Source organism: Trichoderma aggressivum (genome assembly GCF_033847375.1).
Source record: "Trichoderma aggressivum f. europaeum strain CBS 100526 chromosome Unknown scaffold_067, whole genome shotgun sequence".
Classification (NCBI taxonomy): Eukaryota; Fungi; Ascomycota; class Sordariomycetes; order Hypocreales; family Hypocreaceae; genus Trichoderma; species Trichoderma aggressivum.
In genome coordinates, this window is record NW_026946433.1 from 101,787 (window position 1) to 119,465 (window position 17,679).

At 44.4% G+C, this 17,679-nt stretch overlaps 6 protein-coding genes across 6 annotated transcripts; 3 read left to right on the forward strand and 3 right to left on the reverse strand.

Annotated features, from left to right (window-relative positions):
- Positions 1 to 885: 885 nt before the first annotated feature.
- Positions 886 to 1,581, reverse strand: Triagg1_10203 (uncharacterized protein; the record flags this gene model as incomplete). Its single annotated transcript, XM_062894249.1, has 1 exon — positions 886 to 1,581. The coding sequence occupies one exon, from the start codon at positions 1,579 to 1,581 to the stop codon at positions 886 to 888; it is 696 nt and encodes a 231-aa protein (XP_062750852.1).
- A 1,704-nt stretch (positions 1,582 to 3,285) lies between these two features.
- On the forward strand, positions 3,286 to 3,855 carry Triagg1_10204 (uncharacterized protein; the record flags this gene model as incomplete). Its single annotated transcript, XM_062894250.1, has 1 exon — positions 3,286 to 3,855. One exon carries the CDS (start codon positions 3,286 to 3,288, stop codon positions 3,853 to 3,855), a length of 570 nt encoding a protein of 189 aa, XP_062750853.1.
- Positions 3,856 to 6,792: 2,937 nt separating this feature from the next.
- On the forward strand, positions 6,793 to 7,755 carry Triagg1_10205 (uncharacterized protein; the record flags this gene model as incomplete). The annotated part of the gene is made up of 1 exon (XM_062894251.1): positions 6,793 to 7,755. The coding sequence occupies one exon, from the start codon at positions 6,793 to 6,795 to the stop codon at positions 7,753 to 7,755; it is 963 nt and encodes a 320-aa protein (XP_062750854.1).
- A 376-nt stretch (positions 7,756 to 8,131) lies between these two features.
- On the reverse strand, positions 8,132 to 9,379 carry Triagg1_10206 (CAZyme family AA7; the record flags this gene model as incomplete). Its single annotated transcript, XM_062894252.1, has 3 exons — positions 8,132 to 8,457; positions 8,512 to 9,204; positions 9,259 to 9,379. 3 exons carry the CDS (start codon positions 9,377 to 9,379, stop codon positions 8,132 to 8,134), a joined length of 1,140 nt encoding a protein of 379 aa, XP_062750855.1.
- A 3,019-nt stretch (positions 9,380 to 12,398) lies between these two features.
- Triagg1_10207 (uncharacterized protein) lies at positions 12,399 to 12,746 on the forward strand (the record flags this gene model as incomplete). The annotated part of the gene is made up of 1 exon (XM_062894254.1): positions 12,399 to 12,746. One exon carries the CDS (start codon positions 12,399 to 12,401, stop codon positions 12,744 to 12,746), a length of 348 nt encoding a protein of 115 aa, XP_062750856.1.
- A 564-nt stretch (positions 12,747 to 13,310) lies between these two features.
- Positions 13,311 to 16,368, reverse strand: Triagg1_10208 (uncharacterized protein; the record flags this gene model as incomplete). The annotated part of the gene is made up of 7 exons (XM_062894255.1): positions 13,311 to 14,231; positions 14,296 to 14,380; positions 14,734 to 15,467; positions 15,889 to 16,007; positions 16,066 to 16,096; positions 16,144 to 16,172; positions 16,230 to 16,368. The coding sequence occupies 7 exons, from the start codon at positions 16,366 to 16,368 to the stop codon at positions 13,311 to 13,313; spliced, it is 2,058 nt and encodes a 685-aa protein (XP_062750857.1).
- Between the last annotated feature and the right edge of the window lie 1,311 nt (positions 16,369 to 17,679).

The window sequence follows — 17,679 nt, forward strand, 5'->3', positions numbered from 1 at the left end:
CCGCTTTCCTGTAGAATATCATTTGTCAGTTGTGTAAAACGATCTAAACCTGTACTAAAATTTGTTGTCCAATTCGAAGTTAATTGCAAAAGTTCATGCTCTCCGCGAGAAGATAGGTCAAAAAAGCCATGGTATTCGGAAATAACCAAGGGCTCGCTTCTGCGCACATCTTGCTGTGTAGCATGGACGCTGCTAGAAGAGAGGCTATAGTCACAGTGCCTTAGCTTTCTATGTTAAATTAAATGAGATTATTGTACTGTGAAATTTGCAGAATGAACATGAGAGTATGAGGAAGCTCACAGAGTACATCGAGAGCATCGAGGAAGAGCGCGGTTGCATCGCTGCTTATGGAGCCGGCACCTAGAGCAGACATTCGCTGCCATGCCAACTATGTGAATGGGGGGAGTCATATCCATTTGAAGACAACGGGAAAAATTGAAATTCGACAAGAGAGTATCCCAGAATCGTCGTGTTGCTGATGCCACGTGGTTGAAGCATACAAGAAGCACAGTGAGCAATTGCGCTCCCCTCCACGCGCCCCAAGTCCAGCCGGCCCGTGTGTCCGGCTGATTAGTTATTACCAGCTGCCTACTTAGAGCAACATTACAAAGCGGTTTCATCAACCCTGCAGGCTGAGAGCCCATTCAATATAGGTAGAATCAGAAACTTATTACATGTGAATGGCTGTCGTTATCGCGACAAAGGTAAAGGGAGCATTGTTTTATCATTCCGAATAGAAATGGATAATTTATAAGAGTTGCCTAAACCTATCTGTGCCTCTTTAATTATACTACAGGGCATGTGCGGCTAAGAACCCTAAAATTCACTTCAGTATTAGGTAAAAACTTCATTAGAGAGCATTGAAGCCGTTTGCCTGCTACCCCTTCATAGCTGCAATCCCAATATGTCTTTGAGCTCAACCACATCAACAAACTTTGGGAGTACCTTTGACATCAGAAACTTGTGAACTTCTGGATCATCATCGACGATACCTTCTTCTACACAGATAACGTGATAATCCAAGTCCGCGCCCGCTCTTGCTGACCCCAAGATACTCCCCATAGTCGTCAGTCCTACTAAGACAACATGCCGGATGCCACGGGCACGTAGGTACGATTGAAGATCAGATGAACCGAAACAGCTTGGTTGCAACTTTCCCAGGACAATTTCGTCCTTTCCGCCCCAACCACCCGGTGGTACAATCTCATATGGAATGCCGTAGTATGGATGATGAGGATCAGAGGGTGCGTTTGCGAAATAACCAGCATCCTCGAGTTGTTTCACCCATTTACTAAGCTTGTTGTAAGGCGATACAAAAGCATTTGAGTTGACATTAAACGGTAGGGTGTGATGAATAATAAGAGGCACGCCTTCGTAAGGTGCACTTTGTACCGCGGTGTCTTGATTGGATCGACGCTGAAATATCTCATTTCGAAAGAAGCCAAGGAGAGTGTTGACGTTGTTAAGATATTGTTCCTGCATTTCAGGCAAAAAACGCTTCAGAATCTGCGTCTGAATATCTGAAAGAAGGAGAGCCGTGTGTGCAAGGTCCACCGGAATGAAGAAAGGTGATGATGACATGGTTGCTTGGCTTGATATTTGACGTTGTATGTTTTCCCCCTCAAAGGTTGATGCTTTTTAAATTCATATAATTAAATTTTAAGAATACATAGTTGCGAAGGAAGGTTTATATAGCAATTGACTACCTTATGTATCGAAAAGCCTGTTGTTCTTTCTTAGTGGACAATTCACCGAATTCACCGGATTCAGCGCGCCCTAGAGGGAAGATATTTAACGCAGTGGAATCCCAGGCCAATCGGATGTCTTCAGCATTTCTGTGTCAACCCGCTTATAGACACTCTCAATCACAATGCTCTCTTTCCTTCCAAAGCCATGTCGAGGGAAACAGTAGCCATGAATAAACTTTGGTCCCTACACGACAGCCGTTGGATGGAGACGTCTAGATACATGGTGACATGGAATAAGCTGGCTGTTAGCGTGGTAACATTGCGCCGTAATCCAACTACGAGTATGCCCGCGATCATAGGACGGAATTGCAATCGGTGTTTGAGATGCTGACATACGAAATGCAACGCTGCGATTTCAAAGCAAGCTCCTTTAAACGTTGTTAACTTCCATTATTATTATTATTCTTCTTCTTATTTTTACGTAGCATGGATACATTTATCTTTATACAAGGGCACAAAATGTTACCAGTGATCAACGCGAACGACATACTTCTCGCGAAGGTATGCGAGACACGTGGTTAAAAAGAGTCTCGCTGTCCGCATTGATACTATCATTATGCTAAGGCTCTTTACACTAGATAGCATCTCGTGATAGGTATCGGATACCAGTGTCGGAGGCTTCGTACCCAATACAACATTACCATAACGCAATGCAGAGACATTGAACCCGGTAGCGCTTCAAGAAACCCTCGACTGAATTGGATCTGACGAATCAATTCGAACGATTTATGATCTCTGTGCCTGGGCCATCTTCCGATCAACAATCCAAAAGTTAATCGCCGCCTCTGATCCGTTTTCTAAAGTCGCTGTAATGGTTCTCAAACCAAAGCTGTTTTTTACGTTTCATAAACCATCACGTTCTGCTATATTACAGCCCATGCTTGAAGGGTTAAAACATCGTGGCGTACTGCCGACAAGAAATCACATTCGACGGAAATATGCGGCCGCGTCTTGGGCAACCTCAGCGGTCCTATCTCAGAACACAGGTTCGATGACATTGTATCTCTTCAACCTAATGGACCCTGTTATGTATTACGGGAAGAGGGGGAGAATTGAAGGAGGCGAACTTTATGTGATAAAATCTGGGGTTTGGAGGAGCCACAACGGAGACGCTCCGGAAATGAAATAAATCCCATGTCTCTACAGTTGGTGTAACTTGGTGGATGAAAATGTGAGTTGACTTGGAGGAGGAGATGGCTGTGCTTGTGGAGAAGCTGAACAGATTTAGTTCTTCTTGTTTTTCAACCAACTTACTTGCCGTTACTCTTTACAGATACATGGCGTCTAGAGGTGTCACTGGCTCGCCCAGCTGAACTTTGAACCGACTATGACGTGTGTACAATAGTCTGGGTGGCTTGAACTCTAAGCGCAAAGTTACCACCGGCCGGAAGACAGTCATATGCTACATAAAGGCATTGAGGGGCGTTCCAGGTTCCGGTATCCGTATTATAAAACACAATGCTCGCTTTTGTTACTCCCATATCACTCCACTATACCTTATTCTTATCTCTGGTCCAATTCCCAACAGTCAGTCACGATGTTTGGCCGTCGACGAAGACCAGTTCTCGGCGCCGCCGTACTCGTCGGCGCATCCAGGGCAGCCGCTAGACGTGAAGTACAGAGGCAGTCCATTTTGGAATCTCAGCGTGAGATGGACATACAGCGTGAAGTTGATATGCGGAGGCTCCAAGAGGCGGAGATGGAACAGCGAACACAGCGTGCTGTCGACGAAGCGATGAAAAAGGCAGCTGTTGAAAATGCAGTTTCTCAACAAAGCGCCGCTGTGATGGTGTCGCCGCCTCCACAGCAAATCTACAATACCCCATCACCAATGCCAATGCAATCGCCACCCGGACAGTCCTACGCATTGGCACCAAACATGATGCCTGGCTATCAGCCAGAGCAGATTGGTCGCGTCCCGTCACCGCGACCGCCGCCGGCATACTCTTCGGAGTCTCTATCACAGGATAGGCCAAAGAGTGCGCAAGGCATCGGCTCTGCAGCGCCAGCTACAGAGTCAAGTGTTCGATATTGTACCCAATGTGGCTTCGGTTGTCAAATTGGAGATAAATTCTGTAGTCGATGCGGCGCACAGCAAGTCTTTTAGGTTCGGGTTAACATGACTGGCTTTTAATTTGACATGACTTGCTTCGGCGAAGGAGACTTTGATGGCGGTTATTGTTGTTTAAACAAGGCACTTGGATTGATTGCTAGCAGTAATGTTATATCTTGAGCTGTTCGAATTAACTTTAATGCTTACTTCTTGATATATATGCTCACTATGAATGCATTCAAATTGATATGAACAAACATACTAGACTCCAACAAGGAGGTAGTCAAACCTACGCTCATGCGGTTAGCTGCATGATTGTGTTGATCATATTTCCGTTCTGCAGAATGGAATTTTCATTGATTCATCACGTATTATAATGTATTTCCGCTCTGCAAATCGGAAGAAAGGATTGGAATCGCATCTAAAGTTGTTTTTGTTTTGTCCGTTTTTGTGTAAGCACCTACCTCCCTAGCTACGACTAGAAGGAATCCTAAAATAATGGCATATATTGGCAGTGAGGCATGCCCAGTGCAATCCAATTTGATTGCCATTTTTCTTTTCTTTTTGCCTTCAATTACATCTTGTTATGCCCATTTAATTTCATTGATTCCTTCTACACATGCTCTACTTTACATTAGACCCAAGGTTTCGACTAATTTTCACTACACCAATCAATCCCTTTCATTGAGTATTAAGAAAATTGTCATTTAGATGATTACTAATCCTCCTAGACAAATTGTATGCTCGATCTCCGCCACTGACGTATTGCGGAATTATATTGCCAGAAGAACGCAGGTCCCAACAAATTATTTCCGTTTACCTAGAATCAGTCCACCATTTTCCCATTGCGAACTCCAAAGTACTCTTTGCCAATAACCATGCGACAATCATCTTCTGTGAAATTCCTCTCATCAGGGTGTAATTTCGATAGCAAGTCTGGGTCTCCAAAAGTTGCTTCCAACGCATCTATATCAGGAAAGATGGTTGTAACTACAGCATCGCAATTAATGCTTTCGACAGCATTGTTAAAAAGAGCCCGTATCTTTTCTTTGTTTTGGACAGTTATAAATTGCTATTGGCTTTTTCAATTACCGTTTCGTCGACCAAATGCACTCTTGAGTTGCTTACCACGGAATATTGAAGAATAGTGTGTCGAACGAGAGTCTCGGATACTATTGGGATATGGACTTGTGTATAGTGTTGCTCAAATTCATCATCTGTCATGCCATGCTTCTTTGTGACCAAAAATGTGGCCTTAATACCAGCTTCGAAATCTGAAGGCATTTTATGGGAGAGTAGGGATTATGATGTTCACCGTTTGCTTTTAGTAAATGATAAAATGAAGTATGAACCTGTGTAATAGAAACTTGGGAAATCGTACGGATGTAGCGTGGCTGTCGTTAGATGTCTTTGGCAAATTCTTATATTGACCGCAGATTGTCAATTTAATAGTAGCAAAATGCTCGTCAGCTCATTATGACAAAACATTAACCGAGATAGCCATTTCAGTGATAATACAGCGGAGGGCGCGGAGTACATTGATTGTGTCTAAAGGCCTCCATTTGCGGATTATAATAATTGGTAATCACGGGTACGGCCAGATCCACGCGAAATCCATTACATTACTAATCTGTAGACATATAAATGGTATTGGATGGATCATCTGCTATTGCATGGATCTTCATACAGTTACACTATCCTTGGCCAATCCCACTGGCAGCACTGACTGTTGAAAGGATGTAAGTATATGAGCGTTCAATTCGACTTGGCTACCAAAGCATTTATCAACCATTATTGCATCATTCATACAAGATTTTATGATATATCTCGCTTTTCACAATGATCGAATAGGCGATGAAAGATGGTAAGGGATGAATACTGAATATCATATAGTAGCCTGTTTGTTACCCAATTCCTTCGGCTTAATACTCCAGTTATACAGAAGGAAATTTAACGTCACCTTTTCCTACATATAGCTTGTAAACTCCTTCATGTAAGTTTGAACTCAAAAGTCAGCACTGCGTCTCGTAATTACCAGGCGTGTCCCAGATACTCTTAGTAGTATTGAGGCTATATATAACCTTATACATCGATGGCCAAGGGCTAGACGTGTTTGACACTACGTATGGTAAGAAAAAAGGTATTCCCACGATTATTTGCACGTTCAATTTCAGTGAAAAAAAGAAACAACTAAAAGAACTTCTTTCCATATGTTCAAGCCCCGAGTGTCCCGTGGCCTTGCAGAAAATGATTAGTGCGTATATTCCGTCCGTAATCCACTGTCTCCGATTGCGGCAGCCCGGCGGCTTCTTCACCGCAACGGATAATGATTGCTTTAAACTAGTTCAGTTGGATCCAGTTCTGAACCTAAAAGGGCCCGTGTTCCTAAAAACTGTGAGTGAATATGATTCCTTATTTTAGGTCTACCCTTGTTGTCTGGTACTGCAGCCGTACTCAATGAAGTACAAAGTTTGCCGGAAAAAAAACGGAAACTCCGTAATAGCCTAAAAGCATTGCTATCTCCTCGGCTTACTTTGACGTCTTGACTCATGTAGCAACTAATACCCCTTATACCAGTGCTAAGCAGCCCACCGGAAGACTCCGAAACTCGTATTGACAGCCTTGGACGCTACACAGTCAACCAAATGAGGTATCTTTATTCAAGCACCGCTTCAAGACACGATAGTGTTTCAGCATTTTGCCCTTGTTAACGCAACTCATGTCAAGGCTTTAAAGGCTCGTTTAAACCCACCGAGATAAGCGCTAAGGCACTCGGCGAAAGACAGCTTCGTATTGAGAACTGCAAATGTTCTATCGCGAACGGCCGATGTTATGACCGATGAAGTGGCTTGGTGAAGTTTGTCTGTTCCATATAAAAGGCAAGGTTTGTCTAATGTCCAATCTGTATTACCTATTCCAACCTCTCAAGACAGCCCTGATATATTCACAGACTCTCATAGCATTTCAAACCCTTTCGACTCCTTTTCCTAAATGCATCTCTATTATTTGGCTTATGCGGCGATAGCTGCGCAGGCTCTCGCTGCCCCGTCACCAAAGTCTGATAATTCCTTAGCTCTGGAACAATGGCTATATAACAGCCAAGTTGATGAGCACGCTCTCAGTCTCTTGTATCGACCAGAGGTTGTTGGAATTCAAGCGTTGTATAGTTGGAAGTCCCTTGAACCGGCGAAGGATGATTATGATTTCTCCAACATAAGAGACGATTACGAAAAGGTCCTCGCCAGAGGCAAAAAGTTCTGGGTACAACTTCAAGATAGGAGTTTCAATGCTACTGTCGACCCTGTACCCAAATACTTGAAGACACCATATTACAACAATGGAAGCGCTCCAGCTTGTGACGGAACTGCATGTGACGCCAATTTCACAATCACTGGATGGGTTGCGCAGCAGTGGAACCCACGAGTGCGACATCGTTATCAAGCTCTCCTAAGTGCCCTAGCTGAAGAATTTGACGGCAAGATTACTGGCATCAATTTGCCAGAAACGTCCGTCTCCGTTACTGAGGGTACAAATAACTACACCGACGAAGAGTACTTCTTAGGCGAGCTGGAAAATGCTGGCTACGCAGCCCATGCCTTCAAGAAGAGCTACGCTGTGCAATACGTTAATTTCTGGCCCGACGGATGGAATAATACCAACAACCGGTTCACCGACTCATTTAACTTTTACGCGAAGCATGGTGTGGGTGTCGGGGGACCAGACTTGATTCCAAATAAGCCGGGACAGGAGCAAAACTCGTATGTATACATCCCGATGTATGATGATGAGGTACCTATTACGGTGGTGGCCTTTCAAGAACCAGATCTGAAAGAGATAAACCAGAATACTGGAAACCCGTTCACAAAGGAGGAGCTTGTTGATTTTGCTGTTAATGAGCTGCATGTTCGCATTTTATTCTGGACGGTTGAGGCGCCTTGGTTGCAGAGCAGCTAATCGAGCTAGTGCAATTGGGATGGAGAGATCTCTTCTACCCTGGTTTTCTGGTTTGTGTTATTATAGTGCTTCTAATGAAGCTGCTATCATCCCAGCATAGTTGAAACGCTCAATGTCTAGATAGGATTTGTCGTCTTTATGATTTATTCCTTGATTGAGATATTAATGAAAAGGGCTGATACACCTGCACTTCGCAGAAAGAGGGAGAGAACAGCATATCGCGGGTATCTCTTTTTAATGTTAGACGTTCGCACTATCTACGATAGCAGTAATAAAAATCTGGAAAGTCGCATTCATATGTATAAATGGAAGAGTAAATGACAAGGTATATTCTAGAGTAATAGTGTCTCCTGTACTCCGTAGCGGTGAATACCGGTTAGAGCTCATCGTGTTTGTTACCCGCATCACTCTGACTCATATTGCCCCTCTCTACTGGCAGTTTATAGCCACCCCTCCAAAGTCTGTCAAATATTCCCGCCGGATCATATGCTTTCTTTACCTTTCTCATCTTTTCCATATCTCTAGGTGTAACAGAGCGTTCATAAACAGGCTGATTTCCATCGGCGTAATTCAAATAAATAAAATCATTCAGTATACCTCTTTTTCGAGCCTCAGTCTCAGCTAAAGTGCCGAGTTCATAAGCAGCTTCCTCTAATGCAGCATCGTCATCAGGGTTTGCCCACTCCATTCGAATATGGATATCTAGATTGTTTAGTTAGTGGTAATCGAAAGCTATCGGGATCTCCCAGTACTCACTGACTAAGTCATCCTTCCCTTCCCCTAGGGCATTGAAGATTGGACTTTCTTTGGCTGCGTTGATGAAGCTCTTCTGAAAATGTTGGATCGCTATACTCCAGAGGATATTCTCACGGTCATCATGACGTTTCATGATAATTTCGCTCTTCTCAAAAACGTCCATGAAATATTCCGTATCGATCTTTGTCGTAATTGTGTGCCATCTGGTTCGCGTTGTGGCCGCAAGAGCGCTATCAACTACCTCACGCACCACTTTATAGGTACTTCCTGTGGTCTCCAAATGCATAATAGGTGTACTGGATGTCAGTGGATCTTGGGCGATTCCAACTTCATTAACTTGGACTGCCAAGGCTGCACTCCTGCCCTTGTTTCGCATCATAGCGAACGATACCATGTTGTCTTTGTTTGTGTCGTCGTGCCCCCATTTTTCAGACTGTGCGGAGAGTTCTGCTGCAACAGTTGGCGTGAAGGGATACACGTTGACGGCTCCCCATATCGCAGAAGAGGGATAAGTGCGCATGTCAAATCGAGTAACAATGCCATAATTCGTGGAAGGTAGTTTCATCGCCCAGAATAAGTCTTCATTCTCAGCTTCGTTTGCGCTGACAATCGTACCATTAGAGAGTACAATCTCGTAGTTGATCACGTTGTTTGCACCAAACCCCTTCTCAGCGGATGCGAAGGCGATGCCGCCTTATCATGAATGTCAGTAGCATATCCAACTATGTGGCTGTTCCAGCAACTCACCGCCTAAAAGGAAACCACCAACCCCAACTCCGCTAATTCGCCCTCCAGCCGTCGAAATATCATATGGTTCCAGGGCAGCATAAACAGTTATCCACGTTGTACCAGGGCCTAGTTCGACCATTTGGCGCTCATGATGGATGTTAATCTTATTCATTGCCCTTAGGTCAATAAGAAAGCCTCCATCAATGTTTGATGATCCCTTCCAGGACATATGCCCTCCAGATGCTACAGCAAATGGACATTGCAAGGAATTTGCGATCTGTAGAATAAGCGAGACGTCATCTGCGACCTTTGGTCTTAGTATACATGCTGGATGAAGCTCCTGTTGTTGCTTGGAGTAATATCCGGCATTGCGAGATTCGTATTCCGACGACGATGCGTAGTGAACAAGAGATGGCAACTTATTATGTAGTTCGCTGCACTTCCTTTTGGCGTTAATTAAAGCGTGTGAAAGTATTGTAATATGTAACCTACACAACTGCTACCCAACTCCGGGTTCGTAACTGACATGCCACCTTTGGCTATGGCACCCAGGTGACTTGTAGAAGTAACTAGAAGGGAAAGCGTGAGAGGGCGCATACTGAGGGCAACTGGTTTTCCTTTTTCTATAGAGAAGAACAAAAAAGGAGGAGGAATCCAAGTATGCGCTTCACGTCGTGATTAAGTACTTCTTAGTGGCTTCAGTGGAGTTTGTATAAGTAACCAGTCAGACTTATCTGAAAGTCGAAGACCGGAACAGTTGTTGCCGAAACTTGAGACATCCACAACTTGTCAGCACCAACATGTAAAGTAGTTCATCTACCAAGTCTACTCTCCGACATATTAAGTCTGCTAGTGCTGATGCAATGTAACGTCGAATTGTTGACATATGCTGACGTTGCCAAGCGTTTGTCTGGACTCGAGTCATGACTGATGCCCAACGAAAACTGGGAGAAGCCTGACAATAACTTTCACAATCGGAAGAAGGTCAGTCCATTTAACTAGACTGTATTGGAGCGTAACAAAAGACGCAACCCGAGTTAAGAATATTTACCATCATGAGCAAACGCGAAGCATTGTTCAGTTTCTCGACAGAATCAAGATCACTTGGCCGTTCTGTAAGAGCGGCAGTTGGGTGCTATGTGGTACATCGCCTGGATATGAAATCAGGTTTTAAACGTCGAGACAGAACAATCGGTGTGGTCACAGTACTATGGGTGGGGTAATTTAAAGGAGCACTACCAAACAAGATTCGATTTAGACTTAAATGCACAAGATAGCATATTTCTTTCCATTCTCATTTACCAAGACGGGTATTGCATTGGGATTGCTCGAACAATTGCCAAGTCTAAATTAGGAAAACAATATCAAAACTCCGAATCGCTCATTATCCAGCTCATATCCAATAGATTAAACATGGTGTCTTTCTGGACTACCTCCTCTGTGGGTATGTTCTCCAAGATTCTCACAAAGGACATACTGTCGTCGCCACTGGAGGAACAGGTGCCTAGACAGGGAGCCTGATTGCCGGCATCCTGTGATTTCCAATTCAAGCAATGCTTAAAAAACTGCGTCATTTTCCAAAAGTAGTCGCGTCTATCTTGCCCTTGATGCGTTATTGTTCCCATCGTCATCATTTTATCGCGGAGAGCGATAAGGTAAGGTGAAATGTCTGCAAGTTCACGCAATTGGCTAGGCTTGCTCACAGTGACGCCCCCAAGTGTAGCTGCAGCGAGCACAAGAATGGCATATAGAAGTTCCGACTCTTGAAAGAGAACGGTGGAGCGAAGACTTTGCGGAGATGAGAACACATACTCGTTGATATAATTCTGCGCCGCTCGAACGCATGATATGGCGATATTAAGTCGTGGCAACGATGAACACCAGCTGCAGCATATTGTACTGAAGTCGATGTTGACCTCATGATGTGGCGGGGAATGAAGGCCAACCTCTTGAATGTATATCTGGATATAAAGGCATTTCCTCTGGATTAAGCCTATGGCAATGAGCATCTAATAAACCGCAGAGGAAGAAGAATTTGATGGTCACTTACTGTTTACTTTTGCCTCAGGCGGAAAACTCTTGAATACTTCATCAAGCTTTGCCTTGAATTTGTTCGTCATCACTTGTATCTGCATATAATCCACAACCTCCAACCACCGGATATTATTATACTGAAACAGCTGATCAACTTCTTCAGCCAGTCCTTGCAATTGCACAAAGCATGATAAAATTTCATCAGATGCTGTAAGCGAGACATAGGGCAGCAAGATACAACAATCCGCGATAGTTTTGGAATATTTAAAGTGGGTTGGTTTCCTCATTGCTAAAGAGATACTTGTGGTGGAGATATTAGCTGTACAGTTGAGCAATGCATTTGGTATACTTACCAAGAGTCAACATAGTAGCAAGCCACATATGTTCTCATCTTCTCGATGATAAAGTCATATTGCCCGTTTTTGTCAAAAGTTCCCCGCTGCTGAATTAATATGTCTTTTACTGAGTCATCAGGCGGAAGCTTGAGCTCTGCTGCCATTGAAGTCGCCATTTGAGATAACTGGTAAATCTGCTCCTTAGCAGGGTTGAAATAGAGATGATTCCTTGTAGGCGAACGTTAGAGTGTACACATCAATTGAAAGAGAGATATTGTAAATGTTACCAGGTAAGATATACTAATAGCCCTTGTAATAAGTCTAGATTCTTCTCAGCATTCACAATCACTCTGTCGGCCAACATCTTTCGGAATTCCATCTCCAGTCTAGTTTGAAGATGATCTCGAGCGCAAGCAGTGAGAATCGCGAGGAGAAGGCAAGGTCTCTCCAACCGAAGGGAATCCAAGATAGCTTCAGATGGAAGTAGTACAGGTGAGAATTCTTCAGAAGCAGCGGCAAAATCGGCTAGAAGCTGCTTTGCTTCATCCGTAGTGAGAAATTCCTTCGCAACCACATCTTGGCGAGTAGTTGGCGACAATGTTGTACATTCTGATGAGCTACTTGCCACTAGAGACGTTGCTGAATCCACATTCAGTGGAGGCTGAATTTCTCTCGCGGCGGATTTTGCAGATATCGACGATATGAGGGTAACTAGTCCATCGATTTTCTCCTCAACAATTTTCCTTTTCGATTTCCTGTAATATGCTAGTCAGTCTATCATGCTAAATAATGGGTAAATGCAAAAAGAAGATGAAGAAGATGAAGATGAAGAAGAACAAGAACAAGAACAAGAACAAGAACAAGAACAAGAACAAGAACAAGAACAAGAACAAGAACAAGAACAAGAACAAGAACAAGAACAAGGAGGAGGAGAAGGACATACGTCATCGATTTGGCTTGTCGAGGTCGAGCAATGGCGCGCTCGAAGATGCAAGTCGTCCCATTGACACTACATCTGAGCCAATTGTCAATGATGTGCTCTCCCCTGCACCGAAAAAAAAACGGATATTGGAATCACCTTTCGCATTGTGGAAATGCGTTGCTGCTATCTGCTTTAGGAATGCAACGGACCTTTGATCTCCGACATGTCTCGCAGGACCGACGAAGATGGCCCGTCCTTCTTCTAGGCTCAACCTCTACTCCGCCGCGTGTAAACTGAGAACCGGCGCCTTTCTCCATTGGAGCGTATAGAAAGTCTCGAATCCGAAATACGTTGCGGCAGCTGTCAAGAGGAGCTTGTCCAACATTTCTTGCGCGCCTCTACCGGCTACTGTTAGACGTCGATTAGGGGAAGAGTTCGTACTGGCCAAGAAGATGAGATCGGAATCTCGGGGCCATAAGCACGCGCCGAAATTCCGATCTGTACATAACACACTATTAGCGTAGGACCGTGGACCTGCGCCACCAAACAAGAATTCAGGAGGAAATAAACAGGCCCACCATACGGATTATCACGCTACACTCTACGCCAGCATGGCCAGGTACGTGAACCATGAGAAGTACTAAACAGCTCTTCCTCGTATTAAAATAATGCTACCAACTTCCCAATATTTTCTCGCACGAACCGACTCCCTATGCCACCGCTGCCCGCTTATAATTTGCCTGTGTCCAGACTTTACCTAAAATATTACCAGCCGTCTCCTAGTAATAATCTCGAACATATTCATCACAAAGATCCCAAAGTCGCTTACCAGTATTTCTCTCCGCGATTCCAGCCTCGACCTTTGCGACGGTTGTACCGATTTGGCCAAATGGAACTACAAAGCCTCCATTTCTCTTGGTAACTTCGTCTGAGAATCCAGCGTAAAGCTCCGTTAAGGCGCCAAATCGTACCGGATGAGACATTAAATTGTGGACAGCTTGTAAGAACCATGGTGCGTGTCGGGCAATATCCGTCTTGATAGCCCCTGGATTAAATGCGCAGCTGGTGATGTCTGGATGGAGCTTTGCCATCTCGGCTGCAAGTATTGCGTTTCCAGCCTTGCTCTGCATGTATCTCATAGTACGACCTTTGAAGCCCCCAAATTCAGGAGAGCTCAGCTTCCAGTCATCCCACAAGATACCATCTTCTCCTGGCGGTACTACGCCATCACCAGACGCGGCCCAGCAAACTCTAACAGATCCCTTTGCTGTAGCAGAATTTTGTGATGTTTGGAGCATGATTGGGGTCAGAAAATGCTGGAATAAAAAGGGGCCGAAAACATTGGTTGCAAAGGTCAACTCGTGGCCCTGCTTGCTAACGCTGCCTTCCGGTGCAAGCATAACGGCTGCATTGTGCCATACAATATCAAGGCGTGTTTCAAGCTTTAGAAAGGACTCAGCTGCTGCTTTAATACTGGAGAAATCTCCGAGATCGAGAGCAATGAATCGAACGATATCTTCATCTTTGGCAGAACGTTGCTTCATTCCAGGGGGAGGCTCCGATGTCTTGATCAGCCCAATCGCCGTGTCTCCTGACTGTGCAGATCTTGAAAGAATATATATTCGGCTCGCATTGGCGTGATATAAGATCTTGGCCAACTCAAGACCTATGCCTCCAGTACCTCCAGTGATGATAAAGACCTTTGCATAAACACGTCAGTTAAATCGGCGCTCATATGGACGGAAGCTCTGTTATTTATCTCACTCTTCCTTTCAAATCGGTCAAATCCTTTTCCTGAAGTGCTGGTTTGGTAGTAAAGTAGCTTCTGAGAAGAGGCATGGTTGCGTTGCTTAAGAGCGAATACGGTATGTGAAAGTTCAATATACCAGAGAAAGTGCAGTATTCGCATGCAATGTCTTTATAGTAAATCTTCGGAACATAAACTCGGAATTTCGGGACTAACATCGAAGCAATTACCGAAACATCTAACACAAACGTAATCTCAGGTATCGGAGCTTCCGACAGGCAATGAGTGGTCAACTCATTCCATTGGCCATGAAAAATGATTCACGAGCGCCTTTCCACGGTTTCCGTTTCCCTTCATCAAAAATTCTATAGACCTGTGGCACAAACTTTCCATCCAAAAGTGTTTTGTAAAGATGATAGTCTGTCAACCACAGCCACCAGGATTTCCACCCATACCCAATTCTGTCCTGAATACCCAAACCTGCCGCCCTATCAGCCCATATATTCCATTCCGCTCTATCCACAAAGGCAGGGTCGAAAATCTCGCCGTCCTTCGCCAGGGATATCGCCATCTGATTTTGTTTGTCTGCACTCTTCGTCATCTCACCAGCGGACGGCAACCTTGAGGTTCCGAGCCACACCTGGGCCAGGGCCATCGATGCCAGATCCGCATTGATCGAAGCAGACAAAGTGGGACCTACATTTTCCGAGTAGGCGAGAGAGTCTGGGAAATCCAACGAAAAGATGCCCTGATAAAGCCTTGGGAGAGGTCGTCCCATAGAACCACGAGCGTCTTTCCATGCCTGGGGCATATGTCTAGAGGGATCGTAGGGACCCAACAGTGAAAAAGACTTGTTGTAGCCAATTGCAAATATTATGACATCGACTTTCAGTTTGTTCCCGTCTGTGAGTTCTACATGGGACTCAAGAACCCTTTGTACCCCGGCAACCAAGGTAACAGCCCCGGATACGAGAAGATCGTAGAATTCGTCTCCAATGATTGGTAGCTTATGAGGCATTGCAGGAGCGTTATCAAGACCCCACTCTGGCTGTAGATCGAATGCTTCGTCTTGTATTTGGATAAAAGCTTTGTGGAGCATTCGGCTTTGTTCAAAGGGTGGCCTTTTCGCCGCTTTCCGCTGCTCGCGGAGAGGGGGAAAGCATACATCGTTTGCCTTACCGTATGGCAACTGCATATCATATCAGCAGATATTTTGACTGAGTTGGAAATCATTTCTACCATCAGGCACCCATTTCGGTGAGATATGAAAACTTGATTGGCTCTGCCTGCAAGACCTCTGGCAATGTCTGTTGCCGTAGAGCCAAGTCCAACAACCAATACTCGCTTCCCGTCGAAATTCTTTGGGCTAAGAAGCTTCGAATTAGAGACCTTACAGCTTGGCCACGATATTGCGCACAGGTATCCTCTTACCTTTTGTATGTATGGGCATTTAAAATTTTACCTCTGAATTGGTCGAGCCCTTCAACACGAGGCTGTTTTGGTGTTTGGAAGAGTCCAGTACAAACGACCAACCTATCAAACATTTCTTCTTCCCTTTTGCCTTCTGCACTCGTAAGCAATAATGACCACTTATCGCCAACTCGACTGACGGTTGTCACTTTTGTATTGAGTCGAAATCGGTGAACAATGTCAAAATGCTCAGCATATGACTCCAGAAATGCCTGGATTTCCGTTGGGTAGAGCGGCTCATTAGATGCACCTAGGAACCCTATGTAAACATCAACGTCTATGAAGTTACGCATGCAATTGAACAATGTCAGACGTACTACCGGCATAGGGAAAGTCGGAAAAGCCGAACTATAGCATTCGTCAATTTGTTCTTTAAAGATTGTCAGCTCACTTACCGTATCCCTCCGACCTAGCGCTCTTGTATCTGTCGGATAAAATGATCGTGAGACACAGAAATTCAGTAGGAGATGGTACAGCTTACTATATAAGCAGCTTGTCCTCGCATCCTCGGTATAGTGCCAGAGGCCGCCAATTGCATCAGAAGCTTCGAATCCAGTCACATCGAATCCAGCTTCAGTCAAGTTCTTCACGGCCGAAATACCTGCAATGCCTTTCCGCATGCTGAGTTAGTAGTGTAGTGACAGTTGGTGTCATCATTAGGGACGGGGTTAAGGTGTAATTTAGCTGAAGGAAGCTTTCATTCTTACCTAGTCCACAGACTGCTACTTTACTTCTCGTAATCTTCTTCCGTGTCATGACTTTTTAAGAGGGAATAATGTTTCCTCTGGGAGCTTTGTGTGCGATGTGTTGGATTGCGGATGGGACAGAAACAAAGTCCGTAAATCGTATGCGCAAGATCAGACGGCAAGATATAACACAAATATCCGTCATAAACCTTGGGATGTAAAGCTTATTATATATCAGTAAATGGTCTCTCTGTTCGTTTTGCCATCTGGTACAATCTGTTTAGGTTTGTTCTATCTCCCGTTACCTTCGCACTAAAGTGCGTAAACTGTCATAACTATGTTAAGCACCATACAATATGCTTGGAGGGATATTGTAATCGCCCTTCTTAAGCTCATTGAGGCGGCGTGCTCGCTTTGTCAGTGATTTGACACATCCAGGCGCAATGGAGAACTAATCTTTCTTTATGCTCCCGTCGTCAGACATGTCGTAATTATGTCGAACACATAGGCCACTATATCAGCAATGCCTTGACTAGTAACACCATGAGAGAAGATGGCCTTCCACGTTTGAAAATATGGTTTTTCCCTCCTTTGTCAGTGTTAGCGACCCCTCTAGGTCTTGGTAAGATCTCCATAATAAATGGCTTAAGACTTCGGCGGGAGCGGAAACTTCAGCTCACTATATTTATATATTTATTTCGTCATCGCCTGCATAGTGCTGAGGATAGCACTAAAACAATCTACCTACTAGTCATGAAATCTTGTACTTTTTCTATATCGCAGAGCAATTCCCAGGAAGCTCTCATGCAAATTTGTTGCGTATCTTGACGCACTTTACAAGCATTGCGCATCAATTTGGATAATTCTCTTCAGTGATTGAGTGTTATGAAATTACTGAATCTATCGGTATATAACAACACCTACACCGTATTGATGACAATAAGACACGGATAGCCAACATGCCAACCAAGTACAAAATGGCTGCCAATAAAATTATTCGTTGCGGCCACACTACCCTTTTCAAGACAACCCCCATCTAGTTTATCAATACCGTGTAGGTTTTGCCAGCAATTTTGGAGCTGAGGCCGCCAAGGACTATAAAATCTGTGTAGCGAGGAGATTAGAATTTGGACGCCTCATGTCGACTTTTTGATCTAATAAGCTTTCCAAACTTGAAAAAAATCCATGGAACCGGCAAAAGTGCCACTGCCAAAAAGCCAAGTAGGCTGCTTGCCCAGCCAATGC